Source organism: Salmo salar, chromosome ssa22 (genome assembly GCF_905237065.1).
Source record: "Salmo salar chromosome ssa22, Ssal_v3.1, whole genome shotgun sequence".
Lineage (NCBI taxonomy): Eukaryota > Metazoa > Chordata > Actinopteri > Salmoniformes > Salmonidae > Salmo > Salmo salar.
Genome location: NC_059463.1, coordinates 20,386,791 through 20,409,859, shown reverse-complemented (window position 1 = coordinate 20,409,859; position 23,069 = coordinate 20,386,791). Strand labels below are relative to the sequence as shown.

The 23,069-nt window shown below is 42.5% G+C and overlaps 1 protein-coding gene across 24 annotated transcripts in view; it reads right to left on the bottom strand.

Annotated features, from left to right (window-relative positions):
* The window catches only part of LOC106582941 (calcium-dependent secretion activator 1), a 184,403-nt gene that overhangs the window by 37,023 nt on the left and 124,311 nt on the right, over positions 1 to 23,069 (bottom strand). For 5 of the 24 annotated variants that reach the window (XM_045705163.1, XM_045705159.1, XM_045705166.1 and 2 more), the window contains exons 14-22: positions 20,537 to 20,638; positions 20,095 to 20,158; positions 19,656 to 19,779; positions 15,429 to 15,497; positions 11,920 to 12,026; positions 11,586 to 11,615; positions 10,719 to 10,727; positions 8,698 to 8,854; positions 6,701 to 6,842 (exon numbers count right to left, since the gene is read on the bottom strand). In XM_045705163.1, the coding sequence (XP_045561119.1) occupies positions 6,701 to 6,842; positions 8,698 to 8,854; positions 10,719 to 10,727; positions 11,586 to 11,615; positions 11,920 to 12,026; positions 15,429 to 15,497; positions 19,656 to 19,779; positions 20,095 to 20,158; positions 20,537 to 20,638 (804 nt within the window). Of the gene's footprint in view, positions 1 to 6,700; positions 6,843 to 8,697; positions 8,855 to 10,718; positions 10,728 to 11,585; positions 11,616 to 11,919; positions 12,027 to 14,449; positions 14,498 to 15,428; positions 15,498 to 19,655; positions 19,780 to 20,094; positions 20,159 to 20,536; positions 20,639 to 23,069 lie in introns of all 24 variants that reach the window. The other 19 variants (XM_045705162.1, XM_045705165.1, XM_045705171.1 and 16 more) reach the window with 8 other exon arrangements.

The window sequence follows — 23,069 nt, the reverse complement described above, 5'->3', positions numbered from 1 at the left end:
GTAGGAAACAATGTATCCCCCACGTTGACCCTCAGCACGAGAGCCACTCAGGGGTGTGTGCTTAGTCACCTCCTGTACTCCCTGTTCACCCATGATGGCGTGTACAACATTTAGATGTAACTCTGACATATACATTGTGAAATCTCTTAAAGTTACAATGTTTCTGTTATAACATCTTAAATGATATCTCAAAAAAATAAATTATCTGACATGCTAGTTCTTCAAGTCCCTCCCGACCATTTCCCACATTCTTTGTGTTAGAAATATTGTTTCATTATCCACTTTTGGATGTTGGGAGTTTTGGTGGGAAGAATCTCTTTGTAACAAAAGGGTTCTTTCCCCTCAATACTGCATGGCAAGGGAAAGTTACTGCAAGGTATTTACAACCGTCATAAAACTGGCCAACTCCCTCAGGAAAGTCTTGAAACGTTTGATTAGCCGGCACCTTTGATCTCCATCCAGGAGGGCAAGTCATGGCACTAGTCACTTTATTCCTACCTACAGTATATGTACATACAGTTGAAGTCGTAAGTTTACATACACCTTAGCCAAATACATTTAAACTCAGTTTTTCACAATTCCTGACATTTATAGTAAAAATTCCCTGTCTTAGGTCAGTTAGGATCACCACTTTATTTTAAGAATGTGAAATGTCAGAATAATAGTAGAGAATGATTTATTTCAGCATTTATTTTCTTTCATCACATTCCCAGTGGGTCAGAAGTTTACATACACTCAATTAGTATTTGGTAGCATTGCCTTTAAATTGTTTAACTTGGGTCAAATGTTTCAGGTAGTCTTCCACAAGCTTCCCACAATAAGTTGGGTGAATTTTGGCCCATTCCTCCTGACAGAGCTGGTGTAACTGAGTCAGGTTTGTAGGCCTCCTTGCTTGCACACACATTTTCAGTTCTACCCACAAATATTCTATAAGATTGAGGTCAGGGCTTTGTGATGGCCACTCCAATACCTTGACTTAGTTGTCCTTAACCTGTTGGGGGTAGGGGGCAGTATTGACACGGCCGGATAAAAAACGTACCCGATTTAATCTGGTTACTACTCCTGCCCAGTAACTAGAATATGCATATAATTATTGGCTTTGGATAGAAAACACCCTAAAGTTTCTAAAACTGTTTGAATGGTGTCTGTGAGTATAACAGAACTCATATGGCAGGCAAAAACCTGAGAAGATTCTGAACAGGAAGTGGCCTGTCTGACAAGTTGTTGTTCATCTTGGCTCTTTTTATTGAAGACTGAGGATCTTTGCTGTAACGTGACACTTCCTACGGCTCCCATAGGCTCTCAGAGCCCGGGAAAAAGCTGAATGATATCGAGGCAGCCCCAGGCTGAAACACATTATCGCCTTTGGCAAGTGGCCGATCAGAGGACAATGGACTTAGGCGCGTGCACGAGTCGACCCCGTGCTTCATTTTCTTTCGTCTGTTTACCTAAATGCAGATTCCCGGTCGGAATATTATCGCTTTTTTACGAGAAAAATGGCATAAAAATTGATTTTAAACAGCGGTTGACATGCTTCGAAGTATGGTAATGGAATATTTAGAATTTTTTTGTCACGAAATGCGCCATGCTCGTCACCCTTCTTTACCCTTTCGGATAGTGTCTTGAACGCACGAACAAAACGCCGCTATTTGGATATAACAATGGATTATTTGGGACCAAACCAACATTTGTTATTGAAGTAGAAGTCCTGGGAGTGCATTCTGATGAAGAACACCAAAGTTAATAACATTTTTCTTATAGTAAATCTGACTTTGGTGAGTGCTAAACTTGCTGGGTGTCTAAATAGCTAGCCCTGTGATGCCGGGCTATCTACTTAGAATATTGCAAAATGTGCTTTCACCGAAAAGCTATTTTAAAATCGGACATATCGAGTGCATAGAGGAGTTCTGTAGCTATAATTCTTAAAATAATTGTTATGCTTTTTGTGAACGTTTATCGTGAGTAATTTAGTAAATTTTTTGTAAATTCACCGGAAGTTTGCGGGGGGTATGCTAGTTCTGTAAAAAGCTGTTTTTTGATATAAATATGAACTTGATTGAACAAAACATGCATGTATTGTATAACATAATGTCCTAGGGTTGTCATCTGATGAAGATCATAAAAGGTTAGTGCTGCATTTAGCTGTGGTTTGGGTTTATGTGACATAATATGCTAGCTTGAAAAATGGGTGTCTGATTATTTCTGGCTGGGTACTCTGCTGACATAATCTAATGTTTTGCTTTCGTTGTAAAGCCTTTTTGAAATCGGACAGTGTGGTTAGATTAACGAGAGTCTTGTCTTTAAAATGGTGTAAAATAGTCATATGTTTGAGAAATTGAAGTAATAGCATTTCTAAGGTATTTGAATAACGCGCCACAGGATTCCACTGGCTGTTACGTAGGTGGGACGATTTCGTCCCGCCGGCCCTAGAGAAGTTAAGCCATTTTGCCACAACTTTGGAAGCATGCTTGGGGTCATTGTCCATTTGGAAGACCCATTTGCGACCAAGGTTTACCTTCCTGACTGATGTCTTGAGATGTTGCTTCAATATATCCACCTAATTTTCCTTCGTCATGATGCCATCTATTTTGTGAAGTGCACCAGTCCCTCCTGCAGCAAAGCACCCCCACAACATGATGCTGCCACCCCCATACTTCACGGTTGGGATGGTGTTCTTCGACTTGCAAGCCTCCCCCTTTTTCCTCCAAACATAACGATGGTCATTATGGCCAAACAGTTCTATTTTTGTTTCATCAGACCAGAGGACGTTTCTCCAAAAAGTACGATCTTTGTCGCCATGTGCAGTTGCAAACCGTAGTCTGGCTTTTTTATGGCGGTTTTGGAGCAGTGACTTCTTCCTTACTGAGGGGCCTTTCAGGTTATGTCGATATAGGACTCGTTTTACTGTGGATATAGATACTTTTGTACCTGTTTCCTCCAGCATCTTCACAAGGTCCTTTGCTGTTGTTCTGTGATTGATAGGCACTTTTCACACCAAAGTATGTTCATTTCTATGAGACAGAACGCGTCTCCTTCCTGAGAAATGGCGGCTGCGTGGTCCCATGTTTATACTTGCGTACTATTGTTTGTACAGATGAACGTGGTACCTTCAGGAAATTGCTCCCAAGGATGAACCAGACTTGTGGAGGTCAACAATTTATTTTCTGAGGTCTTGGCTGATATATTTTGATTTTCCAATGATGTCAAGCGAAGAGGAACTGAGTTTGAAGGTAGGCCTTGAAATACATCCACAGGTACACCTCCAATTGACTCAAATGATGTCAATGAGCCTATCAGAAGCTTCTAAAGCCATGACATCATTTTCTGGAATTTTCCAAGCTGTTTAAAGGCACAGTCAACTTAGTGTATATAAACTTCTGACCCACTGGAATTGTGATACAGTGAATTATAAGTGAAATAATCTGTCTGTAAACAATTATTGGAAAAATTACTTGTGTCGTGCACAAAGTAGATGTCCTAACTGACTTGCCAAAACCATAGTTTGTTAACAAGAAATGGAGTGGTTGAACAACGAGTTTTAATGACTCCAACCTAAGTGTATGTAAACTTCGACTTCAACTGTATCTACCTCAAATACCTCTTACCCCTGCACATCGACTCAGTACTGGTACTCTGTGTATATAGCCAAGTTATCGTTACTCATTGTGTATTTATTCCTCGTGTTATTTTTCGACTATTTTTCGTTTTTCTCTTTGCATTGTTGGGAAGGGCTCGTAAGTAAATATTTTACTGTTTGTCTACACCTGTTCTTTACAAAGCATGTGACCTTTTTTTGTTCTTTTATTTGAATTAAGAGACAAACATCATCACATTCTTTCCATTTTGGATGCACTATCACAGGAGAAGCGTGTGAGAGTTGAGTGGTCATTGAAATGACACTTCCTGGTGAACTCTCTCTTCTACAAAAATCATTAAAAAAATGAATTAAATATTTTGTTAACCTTTTTCATGAAAGAAAGTGTACATTTGTACATTTAAAATAACAAAAAAAGCTATTAAAAGCCAGAAGAGTGCTAGGCTGTCACCCGGAAGCGATGCCACCATGACTTACCTCTCATCTGCAGTCAAAACATAGAGAATGATAGAGGCTTCTAGTTGCCAAAAGGCCTTATTAGCGTGGGCAGCGCCATATTAGCATGGGCAGCGCCATTGAGGGCTTCCACCATTTTAATGTAGTCAACTGGGTGGGACTTCCAACTTCGTTGGCTGATCCCTCCTGATGACCTTGTTGGAGTCATGTCCAACCGGATCATCAGGCGGGATCAGCCAATCGTGAAGAAGAACATTGACTACTTCTAAATGGAGATAGCCTCCATGTCGCTGCCAATGCTGTCACAGACGCTAGAATGGCACATATACAAAGATGAGTTCTCTATATATCTCTATGGTCTCTCTTAATTTGTCCTGTTTTAAAAGGTCTGTAATGTGCAGAAGTACAATGTAAACAGTGAAATAGCGAACATTGTTAACAAAATGTTTAATAAGGGGGAAACACTAGCTAGCTTTACCACCTTGTGTTATTACGTTTTACTCACTAAAATAGTTATTTCTAGCTATCGGTCTGAAATGGGGAATTGAATTTGAATGCTTTGAAAATGAATCTTTGTTAAATATATTCAAGACAAAACTAACTGAAAAATGTTAATAGTAGGATTCTTTGGCAATTGTTTTCTGTGCTAGCTAGCTAACGTTACATATGGAAAATTGAAATAAAATACCATTCTGTGTTGTGTTCGTATTCTTTTTGATAAGTGAGGCATGTTTATAAATGCCTTATAAATGCTTTATGAATGAGAAAATTGAAATGACAGTACATTAACTGCATAAAATGCATACATAGACCTTTAATGTTGGTGTTATAGATCAGAGTGGCAAACTGTACAGGTAATTACCATGAAGTGCTTAGCTATAAATGCTTTATGGGAAAATAGATTTGACTTTAATGTGACTGCATATAATTCATACCCTTCATGTGTGCATAATAGACTAGGACTAACTTATTTGTGATGTGGAGAAGGGCTGTTAATGAGTTACGGAAGAGTTATAGTATGACCCTCAACTACACGATGTGATCTGTAAAATTTACCCAGAGGATTCAACCCTGTGGGGATCTCCTTCACCATTGACCTCAGTGAGAAGAAGAAGAAGGTAAGTCATGGGCCTATACTGGCCGGTGGGGGAAATGGGGCTGGTACAGGCTATATATCAGCATAATTTTCTAAACGTGGTTTGGCCTTTTGGCATATTCACTAACACTGGTATGGCAGAAGCACACTTTTGAGAACAGCCATAATGATGACACTAAGCTGTCATTGTAATGATGCATCTATTAAGATACCTAAATATGTGCTCTTGCATAGCATGACATGAATATGCTATAGATATATTTAGTGAACCTTTAATAATGCGGTTGATACCTGTTATAACATGTTCATGAAATGCTTATGAGTAATACATGTGTTATAGATATGTAGTCAACGTAAATAGTTACCATATATTTTTACACAATTGCCCACAAATATATACTGAACAAAAATATTAGTTACAGTTCATATAAGGAAATCAATCAATTGAAATAAATAAATTAGGCCCTGATCTATGGATTTCACATGACTGGACAGCGGCACAACCATGGGTGGGCCTGGGAGGGCATGGTCACATCCACTTGGGAGCCAGGCTCACCCACTGGGGAGCCAGGCCCACCCAATCAGAATAATTTTTTACGTCAAAATAGGGCTTTATTACAGACAGAAACACTCCTCCGTTTCATCAGCTGTCTGGATGGCTGGTCTCAGATGATCCCAAAGGTGAAGAAGCTCGGACGTGGAGGTCCTGGGCTTGCATGGTTACACGTGGTCTGAGGTTGTGAGGCCGGTTGGAAGTACTGCCAAATTCTCTAAAACGACGTTGGAGGTGGCTTATGCTAGAGAAATGGACATTACATTCTCTGGCAACAGCTCTGGTGGACATTCCTGCAGTCAGCATGGCAATTGCACGCTCCCTCAAAACTTGAGACATCGTTGGCATTGTGTGTGTGACAAAACTGCACATTTTAGAGTGGCTTTTTAATGTCCCCAGCACAAAGTACAGCTGTGTAATGACCATGCTGTTTAATCAGCTTCTTGATATGCCATAACTGTCAGGTGGATGGATTATCTTGGCAAAGGAGAAATGCTCAATAACAGGGATGTAAACAAATTTGTGCACAAAATTTGAGCGAAATAAGCTTTTTGTGTGTATGGAACATTTCTGGGATCTTTTATTGTTGCTCATGATACATGGGACCTACACTTTACATGTTGTGTTTATATTTTGTTCAGTATACATCATTTATGTGGATAACAACCTATTTCATGTACAAATACATGGTACAAATGATCACCCCAAAAATATCTGAATACTTATTTTAGCATGAACAAGAAAGCCTAAAATCATTGACAGTAATTCATGTTTGAAAAGATATTAGCATCTACCTATATTGTATTTTGGGTAGTACCCAACATCCTTCATTGATTAATTGGCCTACATGAAGAAAGGTATGCTTAGGTTACTGCAGTATGACTAGTCTGGGTGCCAGTCAGTTTCTGCTATAGCCAACTTGAATGCAGAAACTGTGTGGCACCCAGGATATCCAATCATTACAATAGGGTGTTGATTCTAGATGTTGAGGTGCCCTTACTTGACAGGCTCCCAGGACTCTCTCTCGAAGCCTCTGTGGATGGACTGGGCGATAGATGACTCCATGAGGTCCACATATCGCACCACAAGGGGGGCGTACAGGTCCTGCAGGTGTCTGTGGAACTGCCCGTTGCACAGGTTATCTGAGACAGGAAAGAGCATATATTAAGTCATTCATTAAATTGTAACACCAAAGGAACAATCATCAATATAACAGCCAAGGGAGAATGACTTGTAAATGCTTCTCCTTCCTGTCTTCCTTGAAGTGATCGCTGTCTTGAAAGGACTGGTCTTATGAAAGCTATGCTGTGGAACCCTTGCTTTAAGCTTTTGAGTCCTATCAGAAGGAAGCTAATAGTAGTCTAGCTCCTCGCTATCAGCTACCGTACTAGACAATTCTCTCTGTTGTATATCTGTTGCCTATAGTTTTTTCAGACAAGGCATGACTCCTCTCTATTCAACTGGTAAAAAGGCAACGCTAACACAGACCACGGGAGATAAAATGGAGGCCAGTGTGTGCTAATGTGATGGCTCACGGCTCCACACAATGGGTCTGTATTTTATCCCTTTGAGCGCTCGCTCTCCCTCTCTCTGTGTGTGTGTGTGTTTTTGTGTGTGTAGGCTATATGTGTGTGCTGCGTGTTATAGAAGTCAAGGTCGATGATACACGGTAGGTGCGATGTTTATTTTGTTCCTTGATTGCCGCTCTCCAATTAGCCACTTGAGCGGCTGCTGTACACTTTGATGTACTTGTCCAGAAGTGATGATGCAGGGCTCGCCCCTCTCCCAGCCACTTCTGTTTTAGACCTCATTAACTGCTTCAATGGCGTCTGACTTTTGGCGCCTGTCTGGTGCTAGGGGTATTTCCTGCCATATAAGCTAGCTGCTTTGGGGAGACAAAACAAATGACCTTCTGTGTAAAATGCCCCTGTGATATGGAATGGTAGTTGTGGGGATGTTGCACTGTGTGTGTAGTGTGGATTTTGACATTGTATACTGTGTTAGTGTGCTCCTGTAAACCACTGGAGGACCCTGAGGGAGACGGATAGATGGATGCTATTTTGGTGACCATATCACTCAACACCATGTGAGGTTTGCATGTTGAGTTATGCTGTCAAAGTCATGGGAATTAGAATTACTAGTATTACATGGAATTAGTCCATGTATGCTACATCAATTATACTGTATGTAAAGTGTGCACTATGAAATCCAACATGTGTTGTCATGCAGTGATCACTGGAGCCTTTTGGAATTATAAAAGTAAATTGGGGAAGAATACCATTAAATTTGCCCTTCTGTTTGGCTTGTATACAGATGGTCTAGTAACTATGATCATTGCAATGTGAATAACCAATCGGCTATTTAAAAAAAAAAGCCACTTGTGAATGCGGCCAATTGTGCAGCAGTAGCAAGCGAGCATAACAAGCTGTTCCAGTCTAAGTCCATTAAGCCACTGCAGGTGAACAACAGACTGCATTACATCCTTCCAGACTCCTGGGTGACAAGCTAAAAGGAGACATTCCCCAGGGACAATTAGCCCAGTGTAGGTTCACTTCACAAAGGCAGTGGTAAGTGTTTCTTTTCTGGCTCACGCTTTCAGCACCCTGGACAGTGCTCCTACGGCAACTGCAGTTCATTAGGGAGATGACAGGGCGCACAGCAACCATTTCACTGTTAGTCTCTCAGCTCTTACTGCGAAGCTCCCATAGCGCCCTATTGTCCTCTCAATTACCTTCATCCCTTTCAGTATACTGAAGTCAAATGTAGAAAGCATCATGCTGTGGGAAAGTACCATTAGAGCTCAACTCTAGGTTTTAGTTTCTCCAGTTTGCCAAGACCAACCACAATGAATATTCAATAAAAACCCAGTCCTATGTGACATGAATGCTTCACTCATGTTAAGTGTGTGCTGTATGGTTCTGGAGTGCTAAACGCTGTGCGTGTCTGTTCATAATGTAGCCCTGGTTCAGGGCCTGGTTTGGGGTTGGAGGCACTCACAGTCGGTCCTCAGGAAGTCGTTGAGGAGCTGGAAGAGAGGGAAGCTGTCCCAGCTGTCAGGGGGCTGCACCTCCAGAGCAGCGTCCATGTCCACCGCATACAGAGACAGGAAGGTCTCCGCGTGCTCCACCATCAGGTCAGACCACCACGCAAACGCCTAGAGACAGAGAGAGACAGAGCGAGAGAGAGAGTGTGAGTGATTGAGTGAGTGAGTGAGTGAGAGAGAGAGAGAGAGAGAGAGAGAGAGAGAGAGAGAGAGAGAGAGAGAGAGAGAGAGATAGGAAAGAGAGATAGATTGAGTGAAGAATGAAAGAAAGAGGAATACATAGACAAAGAGAACAGGATAGAATGGGGAATGAACGAAAGAGAGAGAAGAAGAGGAATGGGAAGTTAAAGGAAGTTTGAGAAAAATAAATAGAGGGTGAAAGAGGGGAAAAAGGAGGCAGGTAGAGAAACATACAAAGAGAGAGACAGAAACACAAATTGAGGATAAGATTATGCAAATATAATACAAGCACATCTCTAACTACAAGCCTCACAGCACTGTCATTCTCTAGAGAGGAAAAGGGAGAGAATGTTACTCCACCGATCTATATAAGGGCTCTTTTCTTCTCTCGTTTTCACAATAAGAGTCAAGTTGCCACCTCTAAGGCATCACACAGAGATCTCTGGGGTACACTTCACAGCTTTGAGCACAGTGTTTCAGTTCTGCGCTTGAGCACGGCTAAACGTGTGCTGTTCTGTTGGACCACAGAGAGAGACACAGAGAACTGCGTAGACACGGCTCCTTGACTAAGTCATTCACACAGAGCTGCTCTGAGCCTCCCCATAGGATAGATAGAATCAGTGGAGTGACAGAGTCTGGAACAGGCTGGTCTCATGCAGATTAACACTCAGCTTCCCATGCTCCCCCTATCTCTTCCCATTGGAGGTCTTGGCCATCAGCCATTCACATCGTCACACCTCTGTGATGTGAATGTTCCCATGCACTCTGGCATGGAACGGTTGGCATGACAGCACCAGCAGCAACCAGCAACAGGATCTCTGGGTCAAAATGGTGAGGCTCATAACCATAAATAAAACCTTCATTACAGGCCTCGAGGAGAATTCATCTACTAATGCTCCACATTGGATGCTGAATTGAGTAACAGTTAGGGTCAGTTTAATTTCTATTCAAGTCAATTAATGGTCTTTATTGGACATGGCATACACTACACACAAACACTGTATTAGATTCGCCAATTGAGTTGAATAAAAATGGAATTGACTCAAACTGAATGAATCAGGTGACTGAGGGTCCTGAGTTGGGGAGTGGAAGATGTGCCTATTGCTGCTTCTGCTGGTCTACTGACAGTGTTAGTTTACATTTTGAATGGGGAAATTCACACAACAATGCACTTGAGAAATGCAAGAGGGGATAGAGTGGGTCACGTTGACCCTGACAAATGGCATGCTTTTTCCATTGAGAGTACTCAGGTCTACAATGGAGGAGGATCAGCTTGTTGGGTCAAGGTGACTGGATCACCTCTCTTACCTGTCACACAGCTTTCCTCCTTTCCTCAAACACACAGCACTACAGAGCAGGTCTTTCCCTGACAGGATGGGACCAGAGTTGGCTGTGGCAGTTGGGGTGGACAGAGAAAACTGCACCAGACCAGACGGTGAGGGGGGTGATGTGGTGGTGGGGGCTACTATTTCAGTAGGATGGGTCTAAGTATGAAAGACAGGGACACTGCCACAGTGCTTGTTGGGGTATGCCTTATCACCAAAGGCAACCCTTTGGGTTGCACAAGCACTTGCACAACTCTCTGGGACAGGCTGACAGCAACTATAAGGGAAGAAGTTGGGGTACAAGGCTATTACTAGACAAGGAAGATGGGAACAGTTAAGATCATCCCTGGGTATTGGGCATCTTCAGGACATGCACATAGTATGGGAGGTGGGTGTGGCAGGGGTTAGGGGTCATGGCAGGTGGGGGGTGGCAGGGGTTAGAGGTCATGTTATCAGGATCTATCACATACCTCTTTGCCCTGTTCGGACATTCCCCGCAAACAAAACAAACAATGAGAGAACAGGAAGGGGTTAAGTCAGGTACACTTCTGCAAAGTTGGCGTCCCCGTGTTGACTTTTTACTTCTAATGGTTAGTTGGCAGAAAATATGCGATGATGACAGTGAAAGAAAGAAAGGATCCAAAACAACAGAGACATTTTTTGTTGTTGTTTCAAAACATACTCAAGAGGTCAAGGTCTGTTAAAAAAGATGCCAACATTCTATTTTGTGAATAAACATGATATACGCGAGGAAAACCATGCACTTGGCCTAGCCACATAATCAATAGACACATTTGGTGTTTAAAAATGGGTCACTGAGGTCTGTAAATTCTCTTCACGTTTCTGTAAAGAGTACAAATACAGTCATGTGCCACTAAAAGTATGTGACACAACAACAGGATGATCGAGTCTGTGAATCATCATCACACCCAACCTCCACTACACTACACACTGTACTACACTGCTCGACCAGACCCATGCAACCTCTGTGGGGGACACCCTTGTTCACAGGAAAAGCAACTGTGACATCACAGGGAAAAACTTCCTAGCTAGCGCCTAGGGTAGGATATGAGGTAATAGGGTTAATTAAAGTCCCGCTGGCTTTCACATCCAGGTGGGCATGTACAGCAAACAAAGTAACCCAATCAGATGTCCCCCAGTCAAACTGTGCACTGCTCATCTTTGTCATCCCAAACTAAGCCCGGTGCACATGAAATGATGAAACCTTTTTGACCTTTGAAACCACACCTTGACCTCCTACCGTGCAGGCCAGTGCTCTCTGGCTAGCATGCACCAGTGAGATATGGAGGAAGAAAACAGAGATATGAATACTGTACCGACTGATTTCCAGTACTTGTGACTGTAGCCTGTTAAACACAGAGTCAGACAGAATAAATGCCCCATGGTTCTCTGTAGTTCTTCATTCTCTGCTCTGGTAATAACTGACTTTGGATTTTCCCTGGTCACGTTGCACAGTGTTTGATAGGAATATATTAGACATAATGTGTGTGTGTGTGTGTGTGTGTGTGTGAGAGAGAGCGACAGACAGACAGACAGACAGACAGACAGACAGACAGACAGACAGACAGACAGACAGACAGACAGACAGACAGACAGACAGACAGACAGACAGACAGACAGACAGACAGACAGTGTGTGTAATGTACTCACCTCTGCATGGTGCTCCTCATTCTGTTGGAGGACCTCGATGACCAATTCGGCCAGGCGGATGGTGTCCTCCAGCTTTTTGGCTGGGGTGACTAAGCGCCCTACATTCTCTGAAGCACAAAGGTCACAGGTCAATATGGAGGGAGATACCTGGCTGTAAATCTCCCCACAACGTCTGCTCAACGTTATGGTAACGGTGTGCTATTGTGTAAGCCTCAGAGGGCAACACTGTAATAACCCCATCAAGAACAACGCAGGTATAATGAGACAAATTAAAACAGGGAAAACAACACATGTTCCACAGTTACCATGCAAAATGTGCAGAACGTCGTGCAGCACTCATGTTCTTTTCGTCATGTTTAACATGTGACATGCAAAACTACTCTCACTGTAGTCTGGTACTTTCCCCAGCTGAGTAGGATAGCTGTGACAACCAGGATAAATATAACCACTAAGAAAGTGTAGAGTGCAAGTATTGGCATTATTACAATAATTGTTTTCACATCAAATCCATCTTGAAGAACACATTTCTTTTCACATACTACTACTAATGGATACCAACTCAGTCTACAGCAATCATGTAACAAAACACAACCAGCTCAACTGACCAATGAGGTTGTGATGATACTAAACATAAATGTCAGGCTTTTGAAATAAATAAAAGAATAAGTAATACGGTGAAGAGAAGGTATATGTGTGAGAGAGAGTCAGCAGAGGTAACTGGAGGACTGGGTAGTAGCCTATACAGTACCATACATATTTGGTTCCTCGTTCAGACTTCAGGGCATCTCAGGCAGGGTCAAAGATCTTTCGACATGGCTGACTTACCCATTTCTTAACGAATCAGTCAGACAGACTTCTCAAAACAACACCGACTTACTTGACTTATTTCCCATTTCTCAGTCTGTTTACAGTCCCAGTAAAATGGAGAGATTAATGTGACAATGTGCACTTTTACACTGGCAGAAGTCCTCTCCTCACTGCTTCTAATCTTTGTCCGGCATACACATCTGTCATTGTGCTAGTCAGTATTCTGTAGTAGCAGGGGTTTAATTGGCAGTGTACAGAGGTACAGTTCTGTGACGCACACACACTGGCATAGCACTTTAAGCCCAGTGGTGTCCGTGAACTGAACTGTGGACAGAGGATTGCCTCTTTGACTGAGTTTTGAAATGACGGCCTAGTCACCAGCATGGATTGAGGGATTAAAAGAATGCCCTCAAACAAAAAGGCAACTTCTTCCCTTAGTCAATGAAGGGGCAGGGGGGCTGGAGTGATACAGGTGAGGTGAGACAAGGGCACAAATCTAGATCTTCTATAACAGAAACTCAGTATTGCCACATTCTACAGTATAAGGGATGTCTGCTGTTTTAGACCTAGGAAACCAGGTGTGAGCTCTGTCTATTCAGTGGAATTGAAGCAATGTGTCACCCAGCGTGACACCACACTCTTAGAAAAAAGGGTTCTAAAAGGGTTATTCCGCTGTCTCCATAGGAGAACAGTTTTTGGTTCCAGTTAGAACCCTTTTTGGTTCCAGGTAGAACCCTCTGTGGAAAGGATTTTAAATGGAACCCAAAAAGGTTCTACCAGGAACCAAAAAGGGATCTTCAAAGAGTTCTCCTATAGGGACAGCCGAAGAACTCTTTTAGGTTCTAGATAGCACCTTTTTTTCCTAAGAGTGCAGCAGGATCGCAACCCTGAAACAGTCTGAAGTGACATTAATACTTATGATGACTACAGTATGTGCTATTATCATCTATGATCTCATCTTGGTTCACGTATTTATTTCCGATGTATCAACATTTCCATTGATATAAAAACATGGTCATCTATGGACAATAGCAGTCAGAATATCCAAACCATCTCATCACTTATTGTCAAATTTTGCAACCATCAATACCAAACCATGACAGGTTTGTATTCAAAACGATTGCATTTTAGTACATTGGAGATGTTTATAGTTCATGCGCTTTCTGCAGAGGAAGTAATACTTTAATTGTACAACAGCATACATTCCAAAGCATGTAAAAACTGCATTAACTTACATGTACTTGCAATAAAGCAGTGCTAACTCTGCAGGTTTCAATCACACAAGTGTGATACTCAATGGCAATGGTCTGAATGGTCTTAAAATGGCTCCCTCCATTTTCCCTCTTCCTCCCTTCCTCACTCCCTCACTTCTTTTTCTTCCTGGAAGTAATCTAGTGCAGTAAGGCCCCATTATAGGAAAGAGGAAGTATTTTAAAAGAATTCAGAGGATGTCCATTGGTGGAGCCACCACAGATGAGCGGTCTTAACAGGAGGGTTAGAGAGAGGACTTGACAGTTAAGGTTACCACAATCACCCACTGGGGAGGGCTGCATCTCCATCACTGGAATGCAGTGCAGGTACAGGGGAAACTACAGGGCAGGGGTGTGGAGACATAACGCTGTCACAACGTTCCTGTAACATTCCCAGGCCGTGCCTCAGGAAGGCTGTGAGATGTTATGTTGCTATGGCTCTAGCCGGGTTAGGATCATATATATGATGTCACCTGCATCCTGATCCTGATGATCTTTCTTATCTTTCTGACTTTTCTCCGCTAAGTGAGAGTAGGAGCAGAGAATAAAAGAGAAGGAGAGACAAAGGAAGGTGGGAGGGAGAGAAAGAGAGAGAGAAAGAAGAGAGGATAGTCAGTACTAAAAGCATCAGAGCAGGATAGAGTGGAAGTCTGGAAGACAGGTGGTTGAGCAACATCTTTCACCCTCTGATGTTAACCAGTACTCAGACATAGACACACATAGAGCTTCATACAGTAAAACATATACAGACAGTGGTCCAAACAAAACCCAAACCCCCCAAAAGAAAACACACCCTTCAGGACATACAGTAAAAAGCTGTAATAATAAAGAAAACACACCCTTCAGGACATACAGTAAAAAGCTGTAATAATAAAGAAAATACATGACAATATATAAATGTTTCTATTGGAAAACATGTAGAGATGTGTAGACATACTACATCCTGTCCTCCTTACGTTGCCACTTCCTGTTCCTGTTGTCTTACCCCTCTGGTCCCAAGTGTGAACTGATACAAAGGGAAAGTCATGACAATGTTCTCTATGGTACTGTAGCTGTATGGTGCTCAACAGGACTGAGGGGTTTTCACAGAAGCAAAGTAAAAATGCATTCAAGTCGCAGACAGGCATGGGAACAGAAAGAGGAGCTGCCAGATACAGTAGACACGATATCTCATGGTCTTCACAGACAGATGGAGCCTTGGTCCTGCCCTGCTAGGAACTAACAGACAGATAGGCAGACAGACAGAGACCCTGGGTCTGGATCCCTCACAGGTAGCTTTCACAGACAGAAGCAACAGATCAAAAAGCCAAAGGACTTGAGAGAAGCAAGAGAGAGAGAGAGAGAGAGAGACGTGCAAAATAGGAGATGTTGAAAACTGAAAAACATGGTAGAAAAGAGGGGAGGAGAAGGAAGGGGTGGAGGAGGGTGTGGCAGGATGAGGAAGGTACTCACGAATGGTTAAATCCATCACTTGAGACGCCAAGCAGAAGACAGGATGCTCATACATTTCTCTCTTTTTCCCTACAAGAGAGGATCGGGGCATGCAAAAGGCTGGGGTCAAAGAAGGAGAGGTCAGAGTTCAGAGGGTAGCTGCATGTGGTGGTTAGGGGTTCCCACAGCGTCTTCTGTAGATGTGGTGATGGTGGAGTTTGGTGGTTGAGGAGGCTTGTGATGGGCCCGTGAAGACAGAAAGAGAGGCATCGATTTGACAGAAGTGTCAAATGTGGAGGAGAGTGGGTGTGTGGACAAAAGGAGTGGGGACTGGGGGTCGCCTTTGTACACACTTTTATTTAACCATTCTTCATGCCAAATGGTATTAAGGTGTGAGACTTTTCTATCAAGTTGGAGATCTTCCCAGTCAAGGCAACGAACATGCAAATGTTTATGAGGAGCAGAAATAAGGATTTTTCTGCAGTTTTTCCACTCCAAGATACTGAGGGGCATCTCCTTCAGTATCTTCGTCACCCTCAGCTTTTTTTAATAGTCACTAGGTCTGTTACGGTGACCGTATTACCGCCACAATGGCAGTCAGGAGTCATGACCGCAGTCATTAAGCTTCTCCAAGCTCTGATGCTGCTGATGGTCATTAGTAGCCTACCAAACATGCTAACTGCCTGGTACTCAGCACTCTATTGTCCCTGTAATCACTCTGACATCTGACATTCGATAATCAAATAAAAAACTTAATGAGAGCCCATGAGCTCATGTTGCGCAACATTTTTGATGGCCTCTTAAAAAGAGGAGGATCCCATCAGCTTTCTATAGCCTACTATATTTATTTCACAACTTTTCTAATATTAAGCACATTGCTTCACTTTTCAACAGGAGACTAGCCTACCTGGCTCTCATGAAAATTAACCATAGGAAAAGCGTCCTCCATTCGCTATTTAAGCGCATAGATGACATGTATTTTTTCCCCTGCCCCTGACAATGGTCCATTCTAAACTAAAACTAATTTCACACATATATTATTTAATATTTGTAAAGACAAGATTAAAGACAAGATTAAATAAAAAATAGTCTGATGGGAGACAATATTAGCCTTTCACTTGTGAATTATATATTATCACTTGTGAATGATGTCCCTCGTGTGCAGTAAGGCAAGAAACAGCGCATGCCTTTTATTTTTGACTTTTTCAAATCATAGTCTCACACCTCATGTAGCCTAGCCCATAGGCCTGTATGTTGATGAGGTTTGTATCACAACTAAAGTGGCCAAATAACTTCTTAAAATGAAGCACATTAATCAGCTTTACAGCCGACGTAGAGCCTAACTGGCATAAGCAGCGAGTGAGGATCTAGTTTGGGGAAGATCATTTTCACCATAAAAATACACCTTTATAATAAAGCATTACAAGCATAATTGACTTTGTGGTCACTTTTGATAATGGTATTTTCCCGCTAATTGATAGCATTTTGTAACATTCGCGCATATCGCTTACTGCCGTGTGCACTTTGCTGCGCTTATAATGTGAAGAAATAGCCTAATAGTATATCTACATCTTAAGCTAAATGTTCTGATCTGTTGTATCAGCCTCACTGTGCTTCTCGCACAGAAGGACAAAGTTGACCAATAGAATAGGTCGACTTTTGTACTACGGGGGATTGTAGATTGACATAGGCTAGTGCTTTTGCTGTTCGTTAGGCCTACTCATCTTGTTGGCTGGCGAAAAGTAAATCTAACATCTTCAATGTACACTTTGGAATTCGATAAGAAGGACGCACTCATTTGCGTCCTAGATGTGTCTGTCTTCACTTGTAGCCTACTTCGAAGCTGAGATGCCTGTGAGAAGGACCCGATCACATGACAGGCATTGGCTATTACGAATTTAGATATCTGAGAGAGCCATGTGAGTGAGAGGTGCTTCGGAGCACAGCGATTGGCAGACGGGAAAAGGAAATTCTAATTATTATAGGCATGGATTTTGTGAGGTGGCATTACAGCCATACAAGGGGGATGCCGTCGGGAAATTTGTGGCCTGGTGAGATTATTATCAGGTGCTTGTCAAATTGTGAACCAGAGACTGATGAAGTGAGTGCAGCCTGCTTAAGAAACAAAGCAGAGCGACTTTTCTCAAATCAACATTGGAGTCGCATCATGCAGCCTTAGAATGTTTTAAAAATCAAAACATATAGTCCAACGTTTGTATCACAACTAAAGTTACATAAATAATACTAAATTAGTTATATAGGAGGACCTATTTCTTTATTAACCACTCAACACAGAATAGCTGCATGTGCGCACTACCTCAGAAATCATTTGGATAAAATATCCTTTCTATTTTATTCAGCTATGTTCAACTGTATTCTTCAATATATAAAATAATATCAAATAATGCCACAAAACTCTAAGTAAATCCTGTCTGCTAAATGGACTATGTAGCCCACAGCCATATGGAATAGCCAGATCAGGACGTAACATAAGGACAACTCAGAGTATGACATTTTGTTCTTCTGAAATAGACTACATTTTCTTCATCTCATGTTTCTTTTGAACTGTCTAAAATAAATAATGGATTTATTGTGATGTGTAGGCTATATTAAATAGATGTATTACACTTTTAAAAATGCAGATGTTCCTAAGGTCTGCATCAGTGGCTTGTGGGTGTGGAAGCCAGGAGATGCTAAATGTGTTTATGCTAATTAACGGTCAATTACCATGAGACCGGCAGTTGTTTGCTTGACAATCACCGGCTGGTGAAATGTCATGACCGCCACAGCCCTAATAGTCACTGACTGGAATAGAAAAGAGCTTCATTTGAGAATGGAGGATTCGATTGCTGTAAAAACAGTATAGTTGAGTGTAGTCCAAGCTGCACATACCTATACACAGATTTGTTTTGTAAACGTGTCCGTGGAACATGTTGCCAGTTCTGGATGCCTAGTAAAGAAAACTCGGGACATGCAACCGACAGAAACTGGGTAGCTGCAGAGGGCAATCCCAGCATGCCTTGTGCATTAGCCTTCCTGACTTGTGTTCATACTACAAGGAGCTTAGAGTGAAGCAGCAAAGCCAATAAACAAGGAGGAGGAAAGCAGAGGGGAGGAGGCGGTGAACAGAAGATGAAGATTATTTCAAAACAAAGGAGAGGATAGGAAAGGGGAAGGAGAGAAAACAAGGACAATTGTTGCTTCAGAGCATCACCCCACCTTGAAGCCACAACGGTGTGAGAGAAGCTGAGGCACACAGGAGTCAGAATAAAGATGGCAGATTCACAGGGAGTTGAATGCATTTTTACTTACTGTACACATCTCTAACATGCACATTTATTTAGGGATCTACATCAATATAAAGGACACCTGTAAATGAAAAGAGGGTTTCAACTTTATTAGCACATCTAAAAGTAACAGCAGCCACAGGACTGGAAGCCAAGGTATTTTCACTGCAGCTGGGGACAGAACAGTTATATTAATACCATATGAAGACGAAATCTTTGCTTTGAGTTAACTTATTTCCATTCATTGATTGTATTTGAATGTTTGACTTTGTTTTCTTCTTAAATGCTGCTGTTATCTCCATATCAAATCATTTCTGGGTAACAATTAAGTTCCTTACTGACATAGTTTTCCATTAAAATTGTTAAAAAGAAACACAAATAGCTTTTTCAGCAAAAAAACTATTTCTCAAGGATGAATTTTGCTATCACTGTCTAGGAGTGGTCTGAGTGGGGAGGGGGAAACTGAAAACTAGCTGTTATTGGCAGAGAGGTTTGGAACTCTGTTATTGGTTCAGTATATTAATGAATTTACAGCCTGGCCGAAACTCCACCACGCAAAACCTGCTGATTAGAAGGTCCTGTGGAGATTGTATTTTCAACCAGCAACTATCAGGAAATAACACTGATCACATTTTTGTCACACTTTTACAGTGTTAGTTTCATCAGCTAACCCCACAACTGTAGTTTGTTAGCACCCATTGCCCTGCAGGGGGCAATGTGGTAAAGCACCAGAGGGCATGATGTCTGTAGTATGTATGTCACTGTTTAACAATAACATGTGATAATCCCTGTAGATAACAATACTATTGTGGTAACAATGCTAGAGGGGAGACATAAATGACGACAGAACATTGTACAGTACAGTAAAGTACTGTGTATGAAATAATACTCTAGGGGTATAGCTAGCACACTGTGTGATGCTGCATTGTGTAATTTAACTGTGTGTGTGGTGGTCATCTACCTTCTACTTTGGCGTATTCTGAGAGGCGCTGGTAGTTGATCAAGGCTGCCTGCTCCAGACATTTACGGATGACTGTCTTCACCTCCTCCTGGGGCACAGGAGTCACAATATCCTTCATCAGCACCTGGAACAGAACAGGAGACATTGGAGAAAGAATACTATCCTTTTTGGGGCAGTACCACAAAAAAGAAAAGCATGGGAGTGTGCGTGTTGACCCTTCACTTGTAGAGAACAGGAGACAAACATCTGTTTAACCACACTCAGGTAGCCTATATTATATACAATATATAGAAACCAAATAGACATCTATCCATAAGACCTGGTCAATTAAAATGTGGATGGAACACTTAAAATATTGTGTGTATTCAGTTTAGGAAGGTGTGTGTCCATGGTTAATCGAACATAAGGTAAGGTTAGAAGAGAATGCATAATAACCTACCCTCTCAAGCAGGGACAAAGTGGCTTTCAGGGCCCCCTCCGGTCGACCAAATGGAAAACAGTACCTGTGAAAGTAATCCAGTTTCATTTCTGTAGGGTTTATTATGAAGGTATTCCTTCATCATAAGACCATTCTTTATCCTCAAGGATTTCTGCAATTTATAAATGACTACCCACTGGGCACAGACGTCTATTCAAGGTCTATTCCACGTTGGTTTAACGTAATTTAATAGAAATGACGTGGAAATAACATTGATTCAACCAGTTTGTGCCCAGTGGGCAGCTAGTTCTTGAGATCAGAATGTAAGTACAATTTTGCAGATCACAGTGATTGATACATGATTGACATCTGTCACAGTCTATAATCTGTGGTCTGATAAGTCCCATAGCTGTGTCTGTGCCAGGGTCAGTTATAGATTTAGATATAGTATTACAGTACACACCTGAAGTGTGTGATCTGGTTCTCCAGCAGAACACGCAGCCTCTCTTTGATATCCTCAAAGCGCTCCTTCTCCTCCACAGTGACTGTTCCTATCCCGTCAGGCCTGAGGGATATACAATACCATAGAGTTTATATGGTTGGAGCATGGGGCAGGAAACACCAAGATTGTGGGTTTCATTCCCACATGGTCCACATAAAGTACAATGAATATACAGTATGTGTTAACTGGAATATCCCTTAGGACATATTATATTAGTATCATCGTAATATCCCAATTCAGAGTAGACAGTATGGCCACCACTGACACAGTGATCACAGGGGTCACACAAGGGTCTTCATGGTCACTGGAGTTCTAACTGTGAATTTCAGCTAACATAGTACACGTGTAGTGGCTAGCCATATGTCCACAGCAGAGTCTACAGTACGAAGAGTTTCTGTGGTGTATTCCACAGGTAAGAGCCAGCCATCTGTCTGGAACAGTGGGGCCACTGATATCTGAGGATGGTTACAGACGGGGGGTTATAACTGCCCCCCCCCCAAGCTGTGGCCCCCATCTTGTCTGACAGGAGTATCCCCTCACCCCTCCCCTCCTTTCCCAGTGTCCTTCACTGAGATTACATCCTGGGCCCGGTGACGCGGAGCATGTCACGTCTCCTGCTCCTCAAGCCGCTGTCACTGCGACCAGCGCCTCCTCTGTCACATGCACTCTGCTCAATTTCCCCCATCCTCAGCCACGTCACTAACTATAAGGAGCCAGGCCCCTCAACCACACTCTTTTCTCTCTCTCTCTGTGTGTGTGTGTGTGTGTGTGTGTGTGTGTGTGTGTGTGTGTGTGTGTGTGTGTGTGTGTGTGTGTGTGTGTGTGTGTGTGTGTGTGCGAGTGTGTGTGCGAGTGTGTGTGCGAGTGTGTGTGTGTGTGCGAGTGTGTGTGTGTGAGTGTTTCAGGCTATGATTGTCAGTGTTTGTGTTTTTGTGTTGATCTGAGGCATGTCGATAAAAAGCCCTTAATAAGATGTGGTGTGTGTATAATCTCTGCATCTGACCGTCCGTCAAAAAGAAATCAACTATTTGATCATTTCACACTAATTATGCCTAGCCTCATTTTCTGCTCCTCCACAGCTTTCATAATGTTTTCATAACCTCACGCCCCTGTCCTCTATTATAATGGCTACATGGAAATGAGAAGTCATTTGTAACATAGCGATCTGAGAAACTAATAACAGAACACCGGAAGCACGCCATATCAGAGGTCTGTGCTTCCTCTAGTTCTAGAAGCTACAGTACGTGACTGGAGTTGAATTACAGCCAAATCACAAATTGACTAGTACATCACATTTTAAAAGACAAATACCATATTTAAACTGTATTTAACATTCAAACACCACATTTCCAAATCATTACCTAAACTTACTGGAGGTGGAATGAAATCCACTCCAACCTTTAAACAGACAATTTATTCTCAATTTACTCTCAGGCTACTGTACTCTCTGTAATAATCAGTTCATGCCCTGTGGCCATTAGGCTATTACGTTGTGGGTGGATGAGGGGAGTGAGGGGGTTCTTGGCCAAAGATGGGTTTGTCTCATGAGCTGCGCGGGGCTGTCATGGTCATGGGGACTGGAGGCGGGCTGGCTGTAGCTGTGGCCTGGGCTCGGACAGTGGCAGGAGACACTCGCCCGTCACCCATGACAACCTGTCATCCTGTCATTCCTGACCTCCAGGCACACCGGCCGGCTGGAGAGCTCCCACTACAGTACACTACACCTCCCTCCCTCCCTTTATTTTCTGTCTCCATATTTCTCTCTCTCTCCCTCTATTCCTGACCCTCTCTCTTTACGTCCTCTCCCCCTCTCTCTTTTTCTCCCATTTTCCTTTTTCTCTCTCCACCCCCCACTCCTATCCTCCAGTCTTGGAGCTACTCCCATCTTCCTGTCCAGCCTGATCATAACAGGACTCAAACAGACAGCCAACCTCAGCTTCATCACTGTCTGTCATAGGATGGGGGTAGAGGGAGGGGTGGAAATCAAATCAAGTCAAATCAAGCTTTATTTATACAGCAAATTTCAGACATAGAATGCAAGTGCCTCACAGGAAAAAAACTGAACGACTATAAAGTACCCTAAGGAAAAGCAAAGCTAAAAAGATGCGGAGGGGAGGGGTAGATGGGGTAGGAGGATTGTCAGACTGGGGCAGACTGGCAGACAGCCGCCGTGACCTTTGCCCCTCACACTGTAGTGACACTCGCTTGTTTATATTGACTAGAGATCCAGCCATCATTACGACAGATTCGGTCTCCATACAGAAGTGTGGGCACATGTACACAAACACCCACGAACATAGATACAAACGTACATACGGATGCACGAATAGTACACACAAACACACATTTTATTATACAAAAAAATACATGTAAATACCCAATAAGTATTTCAATATTTCAACTCCAGTATTCACTCTTGTTAAAATCAAAAAGTCAAGTGACTGAGGTCGGGTGGGAGGGAGAGTCACAGTGGATCTACCAGGGAGGAAGCACC